The following is a 13,154-nucleotide window of genomic DNA, read 5'->3' on the forward strand; positions in this document are numbered from 1 at the left end:
TCCTTTGCTGCTAAGCTAAACTGTCTCTGAATAAGCCAAGTCTACGGAGTTTTTTCCCTTGTCCTGTGTTCTGAGATGAGGCCTGCAGAAATGTCTGATAAAACCTCACATATAATAAGTAATTCAGAAGGCTTTGTAAGCAATAGCTGCAGTTGCTTCTTCAGACTAGAGAGAGCTTCTCATGCATTAATGCACTTAGTTAGGTTCTGTGAGGAGCTCAGAGGAGGACATGGCCTCTTCCTGATACAGTTAGTTGAGCCTGGACTCTGCACCACTGATATTGTTCAGCAACTGTGTGCACCAATAATTTAAAAAAAAAACAAACTAAACAATACATCAGGCTGTTTTTATCAGAAACAAGTAATAAATCTTATCATGATAATAAAAAAAAAAAAAGGAAATTTCTGCCATGTGACATTTCATTGCTTGAGAACAGATCAGTGCAAAGTGAGGTAACTCAGGGCTGGGGCTGTGTCAAACCAGGCGCCGTCTCTTGGAGTCCCTCTCCATCTCTTCAGGGGGAGAGTCCCCATTGCAGCCCAGGGGGGACACCAGGTTTAGCAAAGGGTCTTCAGAGGCCCCTCCAAACAGGGACAGCAACAAAGCCACGCCATAGCCAGTAGCTCGCTCACCCTAGAACAAAACCAAAACCACACAGTTCACACTTGGAGGATCTGGATTAGTTTTAATTTGGCTGCTGATCCAACGAGAGCTGTGGTGGTCAGCAGCCACAGCCAACCCCTGCTCTGTGCTGCTGTATCCTCACCACCACTGGAATCTGTCCCAGCTGGATTTAACACATGAGAACAGAGCTCCCACTGACTTGTGGGTGGAGAGAGGCCAGCATTGTTCAGGGCAGGGGATCTCCCACCCAGCCTGAGCATGGATTTGGAATATGAGCTGAATAAACTGGATTAAAAAAAAAAAAAAAAAAAAAGCAAGTGGAGGGAATTGGCTTGGTTTTTAGGGAAAAAAAAAAAGAATATACACAAGTTCCAAAGGGAACATATTTCTGGAAGAATGATCAATTCTGGTCAATCATCTTAAAACAACATGATTGAAAATGGAAGGCTGGGATTATTGCCATGAACAGAGACCAGGCAAGTTGTCAATGCTCACAATGATAAAGATGTCACTGACTGAAGTGGCTGCTAGAATATTTTAAAATCAAAATGAAAAATATGAACAGAGAAGAAACCAAGAAACTCTCAACAGAGACGAGTCACTGCTTTTCTAAAGGACCCTTCTCCACCTATTTCTGTCCCTCTGAACTGGATGGACCCAACCCAGAGCTCCAGCAGGCAGCAGCAGGTGTGCTTCCCCAGCTGTGTGCCGGGGAGGGGAGGGACACTCACGGCGTGCACGGGAGCAGCGATGTCGACGTGCACCCACACCCCCGGCCAGTCGAAGCCGATGTGGGAGGCAATGAAGAGCCCAGCACAGGAGCTGGGGGTGTTGTCTCGGTCCTGTGGGAGCAATAAGAACAGAGTTGGTCTCATAAGCAGAGAAAATATAAGTGGCTCATTCTGCCTAGAGGAAAGACAGATCCACAAATCTCGTTCAAAGCTTAAGGAATGGCCCTAGAAGAGGCTTACAAACCAACTTTACTGCAAATCCTTGACTCAGTCCCTAGCAGCAGTGTGGCCCTGCTCAATTCCTCTTCTGCCCACACTCCTTTCTGCAGTGTTCTGGAACCTCACTGCACACTGGAACTCTCAAATGCAGCAAAAGCAGCTGCAGCAATTCCAAGGCCTCTGTCCTCAGTTTCCTGGTTTCTGCACTCCCAGCTACTTTCTCTGCTGGTGATGTATGAGCTGAGGAATGCCCATCTTGATTTCCTAAAAGATCTCCATCCAGGAATTCAGCATTCATTTAGGGCCATGTTTAAAAGGCAAGCAGCCCACAGATACCTTTGCAGCAGGTCACCCTGTTTAAAACTGACACTGAAGACAACGGGCAGAGCCCCAGGTGAAAGACCCTGAAGACCAGGACAATATGGGCCATTTCTAAAAGGTGCCCCCATGAAGAGCTTTCAGCAGGCCAGCTCATTGTCTAGAAAACACATACATTTATGTAATAGAAAAATTTAAAAGAAAGGAGAAATCTTACTGCTACAGAGTTCTTCATATCAGCCACAGCAGAGGTAAATTCACTGAAGTGGAGCTCAGGGCAGTACACCAGAGGATGGACCAGGTCTCCACAATTCCTGCCAGCTTTAACACAAGCCTTTTCCCACTCTTCATTATTAGTAAGGACAGCAGCATGGTATTTTCCTGTAGCAATTCCCTGGTGAGGTAAAGGACAAAATCAGGAAGAAGTCACCTTCTACCACTGCTCATCAATATAACCTTGTATAAAACAGGAACAGGTGCTAGAAAATAATGGTCTTAAATTGGTACCCTTGTACCACTCTGTGGTACATGAAATGGAAGCCATTTCATGGACAAAAAAATCCTGATCACTATTAACAGATCAGTTCTGGTAATTATAAATTGAACTGCAAACCTAGAGTACTGGCCTGCTTGTATCAGCTGCTGATGTCATCAGAACACCACATTTAATTTAAGTATGCAAAAGCAAAAAAGTTGCATAAAGAACAGAAAAGAAGCTGAGTTATAAATGTAAAGTGTTGCACCTGAGCTCCAGTAAGAGTGGCCATATCCAGAATGATATCAGCTCCAAGGTCTTTGCAGGCGTAAGCGACTCCATCAGCCAGGATCAGGCGACCTTCTGCATCAGTGTTATTGATTTCCACAGTTCTGGGAGGAACAGAGGGCATGTCAGACTGGACTGCTTCAGCCTAGAAGTCAGGACTCACCTGCCTGGACCAAAATACTTCAGAGAGAACCTCATGTGCTTCTCTTATTTGACTCTGCAAGTCTATAGGACTGCTATTCCCCAGCTCCAAGCATCCAGACAGAGCACACACGGAAAAGGGAAATGACAGCGCTGCCCTTGGGGCAGGCTCTACTTGTTGAGCCTGTGTGATGCTGGGATACAAATTACTGCCAAAGAAGTAACATCTGCTCTTGAAAGAGACTCTGATCCATTGGTGGCCTGTCTTTGCTGCTTTGCCACACAATGCAGCTGCAGATGGACACAGAAAACTGGTTCTACTACAAAAACCACCAAAATTCTGAGTGCTTTAAGGGAAATGCAGCTCATGATACCCATGTATTTTGATGTACATTTACATACCCTGCAGGAAAATCTAAGCACACTTAAAACTCACTACTATGGATGTCTGAAATGCAATTATCAATATTTAGGGAAGCTGATTTAGGGACAGCTTCACAATCTGCATGACTCAGATTAACAGAAAAATGATGTTTGTTCTGTTTATGGGAAAGGGATAGATACAATCTTACTTTCCAGAGTAAAGAACATGTATGTCATCAGGTCTCGTTGCACGTGGTCCCACTGCATTCTCAGCCAGACAAAAAACAGCATGAAGATTGTCCTTAAACCCCTGTAACAACCAGAGGGGAGAAATGGCTTTTGATTCACGTCAAGCTGATTTATTGGGACTGAAATCAGTGAGGGATTGAGACTCCTTGACAGCAATGCTACAATTTTCAAAGGAAATCTGGTGGGGTTTTTGGACAGGTGGGTGGGCGTTATTTGGGTTTTTTAAAATGTGCCATTCTTGCTGGGAGGCACAGAGCATTTTTAACCTGTTTTGCTCTGGTGGTTTTTTTTTTCCTTTTCCTTAGCCTTCTCTCTTCTGGTTTATCTCATGTTTTGGTATAAAGTCAAGTGCTTCTGTGGTTATGGATGGTATTTTAAAATGGATGATGATTCTGTTATTTACACAGCAATTGTATTGTGTGGAGGGATTCTAGGAACAGACAGGGAGTCAGCAGTGTTTAACAAAGGAAAACACTGTTCCTCCTTAACTAGTTAACCTTAATATCATCAAATTCTGGGGGAAAACCTGGCTCTTAATCTCTTGATAACTGTGCCTGAAATCTGGGCTTGCTGAATCAGCTCATGTTCTGAAGTCTAAAGGGCAAAGGCATCAATCAAAACCTTTCAAAATTACAGGCAGCATTTAGAAGCCAGAAAGTAATCCCAGTTTCTAGCCCAGCTGGTGGGCAAACAGCATTGCTGGAGATGGGCCCTTCCCTCCATGATCCAGCCATTCACAGAGTCTCACTGCACTGCACTGCATTTTTCTCCTCCAAGACAGACATGTTGTTAATCTACTGTCAAAAAGTGAAAATCTATTTCCAGTATCAGTTGCCTTTTCCTGAAGCTCATTCTGCCTGCAGCTCTTCAAAAGCAGGATTCACTATGCTAACATGCAGGATCATGTTAACAATAAAGAAATCAAAAATCTAAGTCAATGTTTTTCTCTTCTCCCTTGTGTTGGAAAGCTCACAATGGAGAAAATCCACCTTTCTAGGAAAAATCACTTGTTTAATTTTGCCATCCAAAGCCTTTTAAAACCATGTTGTGTAACTGTTGAACAGCATGCAGGCAGATATTTATGAAGATGGAAAATAACCTCTGCCCCTCTTCCCACTGAGCTTTCTATCCAACACACATTTCCCACTTCAGTCTCTGTGACAAAGCATAGCTCAGTGAAATCTCTTCCCCCTTTCTTTTCTTCTTGAAAGCATTTAAAAAAAAAGACTTGAAACAGTAACAACAAATTCTTTCCACTGCCTCTCTGCACACATTTTCTTCAGGGATGTCATTTACAGGTCTTCTCACACGAGACTGTAAAATTCAGCAGTGAGTTCATTCCTTTGTTTTTACATATAAAGATTTCTCCAGGCTCAGTTTGTCCAAACACATCACTGGCAGTTTACTCACTGTTGCAGTAATTGTGTATGAACTGAGAGATCACTTGTACTCACATCTACTGTGACTGTGAATGGAACTTCTCTCAGTGCAGGCAATCACACACAAAACTACTCTGGAAATAAGGACTGAACCACTGAAAACATGTCCCCCATCCATGGCTATCCCAAAGTGTCCCAAAGCTCTACATTCCAGCTCTTGTCCCTTGCAGACCTCTGACAACTTTCTGAAGGATTTAGTTATGCAAGGTAGTTACTCTGCCTGAGATGCAGCTCACAAATCTGTTTCCAATTTTAATTCTCAGCAGATAACTGTGAAGTTTACAATCTTTCCACATCAAACATGCTGTTAGGGCCAAGGCACGGAGCTAGACTATTGAGAAATGGGAATTTGGCACTGCTCAGCCCCTGGACAAAGCATCCATCAGATCTATGCATTAATCTGCAGCAGTAAATATTTTTTGAACTTTGGATACTCCTTGGAGGCAATAGCTGCTCTGTCAGCAAGACCCAGTCACTGGATTTGTGGAGAGGGCAGAGTTTTATTGGCAGCAGCCTCTTTTCCCCAGTTTGCATTGTTAAAGTGAAATAGGAATATTTGTAATTCTTCATATTTCAATACCTGGCTTCTTCTCAGCTCCCCCACTACTTTCTGACCACAGATGCAAACCAACAAGCAGCTCCTGATGACACTAGAGCTGCTATTTACCCACCAGGTTAATATTAGACCTGGCACAAGATTTGGCATATAGAAAGACTTCATATCCCAGAGTCACTCATCCCCTTCTTTGCTAAGGTGACAACAGCTGCCCCAAATCCCACAGCTTAAACAAAATCAGCACTGGATAACTCAAGTATAGACCTGATTCAAGGAACTAGAAACCACTCAGTCCACAGAACAAACTCTGAAATTCAAGGAAGACCTTTTAAAAAAATCAGCACTCAAGGAATTTCTCACAATTCTCAAGATCCTAGTAAAGATGTGAAATATTTTCCTGGAATAGCAGAAAGAGCAGAGTGGCTCAAGCTCACTAAGAGCAGAGGCAGGTCAGAACTTCAGGATTAGACAGGCCTCTGTCTCTGGGAATATATCCAAGCTCCTTGGCAGTGCTGGGATACATGATATCAATTAACACATTTTACTTACTTGCTTTACAGTGGCTTTGAAGGCACCCAAAATAGCAGCTGCTCCACCACAGTCTCGCTTCATTCCAGGCATAGTAGTCTGTTTAAACAGAACCACAGATTTTTTTTTTTTTTGTCTTTGAAAGAGAATTTCACAGTAATGCCTGCTAGAACCAGTGTTTCTGATGCTTCTGAGACTCTGGTTTTGACAGTACTCAGCTGTCAACAAGACAAACAAAGAATATGTGCCTCTGCTTATTGGTGGATCTGGTCTTGGAACTAAAAAATACTAAAGCTGGGTTGCTGAACTGTTAGGAAAGTAAAAAGAAAAAGGTTGTTTATAAGTTTCACACTGAGACCAAACCCAATGGGTTTTGCTTCTATCTTTGAAACCAGAAATTAAACATCTTTGTTCCTACTTTTTGCCTTTCAGCAGGCAATATTTAAAGGGCAAAATATCATGTTGCTACTGAATTGCTCTGCAATGGTCCTTGAATCCCATTTGGTCTTCTCCCCCGATAGTTTGTGTCCATATGGATGACAACAGAGCAAGCACTTAACTCAAGAAAAAGGTACTTTTGTTTCCTACAGACATTATCTGAACTGCTTCCATCAGAAAACAAGAGTGTAAGCAAAGGCAGCAGCAGAACAAGTGTTTCTGTACCTTTCCCTTGATGCTGAGTCCTCCAGTGTCATACACAATACCTTTGCCCACCCAGGCAATGGTCTGTGTGGCACCATCTGGAGTGTGGCTGAGAACTGCCAGGGCTGGAGGATGCAGAGCTGCCTTTCCAACTCCATAGATACCTGGAAAACAGAGAATTAAACCTGTGGGGAAGAAAGACTGCAGGGAGCCCCCGTGGGTATTTTCTTGGAATACTATGGACAATAAAACAGTTTAAAAAACGTGCAAATGAAACATCACAACGGCAAAACATTCCAGTCATCTGCTAATAAAAAAGTGTAATACTCAACAAGATGTACCTCCAAAGCCTCTCTCTTTCAGCTCCTCATCTCGGATAATGGTAGGAGTAATCCCAAGATCCTTGCCAACTTTTTTGATTTCCTTAATAATTGAGAAAAAAGGACACTGTCAGTCAATCATCAGGACACATTCGTGCTTTTCCACACAAGTGGGTACCCAGTTAAAGGGTTTTTGTTATTTTGCATGTATACACATACAAACTTTCACAATTTTGGGAGTGGTGCTGCTTTTCCAATGGCCTAATTCCACTGACACATCCGTGACTTACTATGGCATGAAATATAAATTTGACCTTTAGACTCTGCCAGTAAAAGAAATCTTCAGAGGTAAAGGACAACTGTTCGCTCCATTGGATCATGATGTAACAGGACAGGAATGATTTCATTTTCAACAGCTTTCCAGATCTTTATGATAAAGCTCATTTGGAAATATGTCAGCTGTCCCACGATTTCAGTAACTCTGGTCACCATCAGGTTTAAGACAAGAATCCAGTGCCATGACCAAATGAAGAGCTCATTTTTTCAGCTTCCCAGTGCCCTACTCCAAGCTGTAAACTCTGCCTCCTTCCAACCCTGCACAGTTCTATGAAACATGAAAGGCCACAGGAAGAGCTTGAGCACCTCTGGTTGGATTTTCTTCCCACTGCTGACACACAGCTTGCACTGAGAGACAGCAACACTTGGGCTTGATTGCTGCAGTCTAGATTTCCAATTAGCAATTGTCACTCATCAGGTGCATCACCAACCTCCAGGAAGTTGTCAGTGTTCATCTCGTTGCACGGGGTGTCCACGATGCGCGCGGCCAGCCGAACCCCTTCGGTGGCACTGGCCAGGCACTGCAAACACAAGGGAGGACACCTGAAAGGGGCTGGCCTTTGGCACAGCTTTGCATCTATCCCTCTGCAGCCAACACCAGATGTGTGGTTCCTCTGGAGCACGTTAATGCTTAACTGCCACAACCACAGGCACAGTTAAACAACGTCAGCCAAGCTAACCATTAGTTTTTGTATGTCTCCAGCTTATTTTTCTATGTGCTTTAATTTCTAAGCAATTGTATTCTTTTACTGAGCAAACTGGTGTTGTAAAATTAGTATGTTTCTCCATTACCAAAGGGACATCAAGAAGGCAATGTGAGGTGGAGGAAAGAAAGATAAGAGGCAGCTAGTTCAGGAAGTCACAATGAGTTTATGGGCTGCTGGGGTTGGAAACCTGCAGAGATTGTGTGATCTGCAACATGGGAAACTGCAGAGTTTGTACAGGGCAGGCAGAGTGGCTGAGGGAAATAAAGATTACTGCTGTGAGATATTCTATATGGCAGGCCCATGGGGAAACTGTAATATTTCATCTTTGTGTAAACATGCACTATTCTCTGCTTTCTGCGGCAAAATGGACTGACCCTCACCTGGACTGAGCAAAAACTTATCTAAGCAAGAGTGGACAGAATCCAAATGGTCAAGCAGCCAAGGCTGTTTCCTTACAGAAGGATCCTCCTGGCAAAAGAAGGACCATGAAGACACCAGACACCAAGCTTCAACTTTTAACTCCCATGAACTAACAACTCGAAGCTGTAAGACCTGGGGGAAGGAAACTTTGTGCAAGCTTTCCAGTAGCCACACTACACTGAGGACCACACACAGCACAAGGGTGAGTCAAGATGGGTTTCACAGGAATCGGAGGTGTTGCACACTCACTCACTCATGCTGAGGTATCTGAAGTTTGGCTTGGCCAGACCAGCCTAAGGACTCCATACATTTGTATCCCATCACACTCCTAAACCTTGGCTTGCTTTGGAAAGGTGCCCAATTCCCTGCAATTACTTCTGATTGCTTTACTGTCCCTAAAGGGGTAAGGACCTCCTCAGGAGCCAAGCTCTGTCTGGAGTGATTCCCTGTTAGGACCACGCAGGTAAAAGGAGGTGCTGTAACCCCAAGGCCAAGCCCCAGAGGAGCAGCACAACTTCCAGAAATAAGCTGTGCCTGTGTTTGTGTTTCCAGAGTGCTCCAGAGAACCTGGGTAATGGCAGCCTTTAGTAAGTGCCTTGTAAAGCTCTGACAATCCCTGCTAGTCCTCACCATAAAATACCCTGTACAATGCAGTAGGTGTAAAATACAACATGTCAAGGGAGAGGTTTAGATAAAAATGTCCTACCACATGCCTCTTCCATGCTCTGCATTAGCTGTCTGGTGCCGGTTGAATTTAAGGGGTGCAGACTCAGCTAAGAGGAAGCCAGTAATATTTTTGGCACTGACATCAAGGGGGAAAATGGGAGCTAGAAATAATTGCAGCTTTGTTTTTAAGTTAAAAATAACCCAAGTGGTTTGGAATCTACCTATCTGAAGGAACTATTTTTGACACCAGCTATGCTTTTGCTGATTTGGGGCATGGAAAAATGGAGTGATCAAGAGTTGTATTCCCAGCATGCCTGTCTTTGCCACTTTGCTGAAAACTGGGCTGGCACCATTTTCTGGGGCCAAATCGGTTCATGGAGTAAGGACCAAGCACAGAGGAAAAGACACTGAAAAAAACCCAAAACCCTAAAGCTGTAATTCTGTGAATTTCAAATGCAGCAACACTGTATCTTTTGTCAAATCCATTGCCAAAACTTTTAAGGGATTTCTGAAACCTCACTGATCAGTTAAGGAAGTATCCATCTGTACTAAAGCACAGGACCTGGAGCACTGAACAGGGAGTTCCCGAACAGATTAACTGCAAATCTTGGGACAGCTTTTAAATTGATGGATCTTGAAGAGGAATGACCTGGCATGCCAACAGTTATCTGATGTGGAGTTTCCTCTCTGCAACAGTCAAACAAGGGAAACAGTGTTTGATTTTCTGCCATTGAAAGATGACTTGGATGTATTTCACCGTCATGTACAGCTCATCTCCAAGCTGTTTTGTTTCTTAGGGTCTTGTTTCTGGCCACAGCTCTGCCAGAAGAACTCAGCCAAAGAGGTACATCAGACAGAAATAGCAGAGGCTGTATGTGATCCCTGTTAAGCGACTTTTAGTGACTTCACTGTGATATTCACCTGCACAGTCACACACAGCTTTTGCCTGGGTAGAAAAAAGTGAGAAGCCCACAGACCAAAAGCAGTGTAATATTAAAGGCTAAAACCAGAGTTTGCATCTGTGATACACATGAGAGAGGAGACATTTTCTTTGTGCTGTTTGTTTGGTGTTTTCCACCCCTGAAATCTAAATTCTGAATAACATTCTCAGCATCTGCTGCAATAATACGTTTGGCATTTCTACTCACAGATGCTGTGAGCTGATCAACTCCGAGGAACCCTGAGCTAAGATAATTATACAACAACTATTCCAGAGGCATCTTGAGACACATGCATTTGTGTGTGCAACAAACTGAAGGAAAAGATGACAGAAAACCCCCAAAATCTTACTTTAAGTGTTGCCACTTCCATTGGTCCGTTGTTTTGGCCAACCAGGAAGAATTCCACTGTCACAGTTTTCTTCTCTGTGCGTCTGGAGGCGCTGGAGCGATGTGTGAACAGGGGGAAGGCCCTGGCCAGGGCACAGGCGGAGGCGAAGACTTCGGAGCGCTCACACACCATCTGGAACAGCAGCCAGCACCAAAACACGTCACACAACACCCCTGTGGAAGGCTGCACTTAAAAGATCTGTTACCTGGGGTATTACTGGGGAGGAGGGGAAAAAAGGAGCTGGGTGGGAAATAACATTGCCCAAGACAAGCTCATTCATCTGCACAGAGAGGCAGTGTGACAGCACCCCAGTGAACTGGTCCAGTTCATTTCCTGTAAATGAATTACACTGCTGCAATTAGTTCATCCTTATAAGGGAGCTGGACGGTTGTAATTATACCAGTGCAATTAACACAGGTTAGCCTACAGATCAGGACCAAAAAAGGCACAGGAATCACCAACATGTGCTCAAAGCAAACATCACAAAGACAGAAATTATATGAGAATGTGAAGGCAGAAATTGTATGAGAATGTGGCTAGTATTAACCCAGAAGTTTGGTAGCAGGTAGATTATTTTTCTGAAGTCCATTACAGAAACTACCAATGGAAAGCAGTTCTAGTTAAACATTTTCAAAGGCAAAAAATTAAGTAGAGTTATTACTCTTGCAAATAAGTTTTCCAAGTGAAGAGTACTATTAAATTTTTTCACTGACACTGACTGTATGAGTCTTCTCCAACAACCCACAAATCTGATATTAACTGGAGAACCCACAGAAAAAAATAAATTCATCAGGCTCATAAAGAAGATGACCAAAGAGGTCCAAGAGCTAGTGCTGCAAAGGACTCACACTGGAACATTATTTGCATCAAGACTTTTAAAACTCACTGAACAACACAAGTAAGGCACCTCTCGTGGCTTCTGTGATACAGACATAACACCCTCCACTCAAGCTACATCAATCTCCTGAAGCATGTGCTGACATCCCAAATCCTAGTCTGGAAAAAGCCACTAATAGTTCATTTTGCATGGGCATTCCTGCTTGAAGATGTTCCACACGAATCCAGCCTTAATTTCCTCCTTCTAATGTGCTTGAGCATGCACAAGCCATTACAGTCAGGTCTTGCCTACATGCCAGTGCAAAACCACTCATGTCAGTGTAATTATATCAGTCAAACTTGTCCACCTCCAGTCTCCTTGGAGACAGCTACAACCCGGAAAAGTCGAGAAAACACTCGCTAGGCATTTCATTCCCAGCAGCGTTTCAAGAGCCACTTACAACAATGCATCTGTTGACCCCCCCTGGCAGGCAGTTCCTGACCAGGCGGGTGACGAACTGCGCGGCGGACGGGCTGTTGTGCCGGCTGACCCTGGACGGCAGCGCGGCCACCGTGGCATAGTTCAGGTACAGGGGACAGCTGTCCGTGGGGTTGGGATTCAGCGTGCTCAGAGCAGACTGCCAGATCTGGGGAGAAAAGAAGGATTTAAAAACAAAGGACTGCGCCAGACTTTCCTTCCCACCCCACTCCTGCTGTGTTTAGGCACTTTTTAGTGACAGGGGTTTAGGTGTTGGAAACAAAGAAATTGTGCACAACAACCTCTGGAGTGAAAAGAAACAGGAAATTTGACAAACCTGTTCATTAACCAGAAAATATAAACGTACTTTCCATTACAAGCATCTCCTTTAAGCCATATGAATTACAATCTAAAACCACACTGTTTAGTGCACAGGCTGGTTCAGAGCTTTCTTAACTTGAGACAGTTTTCCTAGTGATAAGTACGAGGAATGATTTACTAGCTCCGAATTATTGTTTCACATAGCCATTTAATTAAAAACAAATAAAACCAAGAAGGGTAAATATTGCCTTAAGACACTGGGGAGCCCTGTATAAAAACCCCTGCCAAACATCTAGCGACCTAAAAGCCGCAATGCAAAACGTTTATCATTCAACCACAAGCCATCACCACCACTAAACAAACAGGTCCGCAGCTCCCACCGCAGTGGCTGCGGGCGGGGAGGGGGCTCTCGGCGCTCACTGCGGCCGTCCCCTGTCCCCTCACAGAGGGCAAAGCGCCTTCTCCCCGCCGGGGTGGGCACAAGGGCGGCGGGAGCGGCTGCCCGGGCGGCCCCGCCGCAGCAACAGGCTCGGCCCGGCCCGGCCCGGGGGTCCCCGGGGCGCAGCGGCGCTCAGGGCCGGGCGCAGGGCCGGGGCCGGGGCCGCGCAGCCCCCGCGGGCCGGGGCGGCCGCCGGGCCGGGCGGACACGCGGCGCGGGAGCCCCGCGGGCGCCGCCGGGCTCTGAGGGGGCGCGGACCCGCGGCGCGGCCTCACCTCCTCGGTGACCCGCGGCTGCAGCTTCCCCCGCAGCTGCGCCCAGGGCAGGCGGTGCAGGTTGTGCAGCTGCCCCAGCACGAGCAGCGGGCGGCTCTGCGGGTCCGCCTCGCCCGCGCTGGCCTGGAACTCCAGCTGCACGTTCGCCATCTTCCTGCCCGGCCCGGCCGCGCCGCCCCGCCCCGGGCCCGGCCCCGGCTCCGCGGGGCGGGGACGCGCCGGGGTCGCGGCGGCGCCGGGCACGGCCCGGGCAGGCTCCGGGCTCCGGGCTCTGGGCACGGCGCTGAGCGAACAGGGCTTTCCAAGTGCCTCTCCATCGTGCACTTACGTGCGGGGTTGGAATAGAATAAGGTGGTTATTCTGATCTTTTTGTAGTGGCCAAGCGCCTCCTATTAATGTTTGGTCAGCGGGCAGTTAATCGGAATATGCTGATTTGGAAGGACAGAGATTATTGAGTCCGAGTCCTGCCCTGCA

At 45.7% G+C, this 13,154-nt stretch overlaps 1 protein-coding gene across 1 annotated transcript; it reads right to left on the minus strand.

Moving 5' to 3' along the window:
- Positions 1–207: 207 nt before the first annotated feature.
- Positions 208–12,873, minus strand: NPEPL1 (aminopeptidase like 1). Its single transcript, XM_068207982.1, has 12 exons — positions 12,681–12,873; positions 11,629–11,814; positions 10,313–10,483; positions 7,661–7,750; positions 6,915–6,996; positions 6,595–6,737; positions 5,953–6,030; positions 3,369–3,469; positions 2,636–2,759; positions 2,110–2,286; positions 1,356–1,466; positions 208–633 (listed from the first exon to the last, which is right to left on the minus strand). The coding sequence occupies exons 1-12, from the start codon at positions 12,828–12,830 to the stop codon at positions 475–477; spliced, it is 1,572 nt and encodes a 523-aa protein (XP_068064083.1). The 5' UTR covers positions 12,831–12,873; the 3' UTR covers positions 208–474.
- Positions 12,874–13,154: the final 281 nt, after the last annotated feature.

This window comes from Anomalospiza imberbis, chromosome 17 (genome assembly GCF_031753505.1).
Source record: "Anomalospiza imberbis isolate Cuckoo-Finch-1a 21T00152 chromosome 17, ASM3175350v1, whole genome shotgun sequence".
Taxonomy (NCBI): Eukaryota; Metazoa; Chordata; class Aves; order Passeriformes; family Viduidae; genus Anomalospiza; species Anomalospiza imberbis.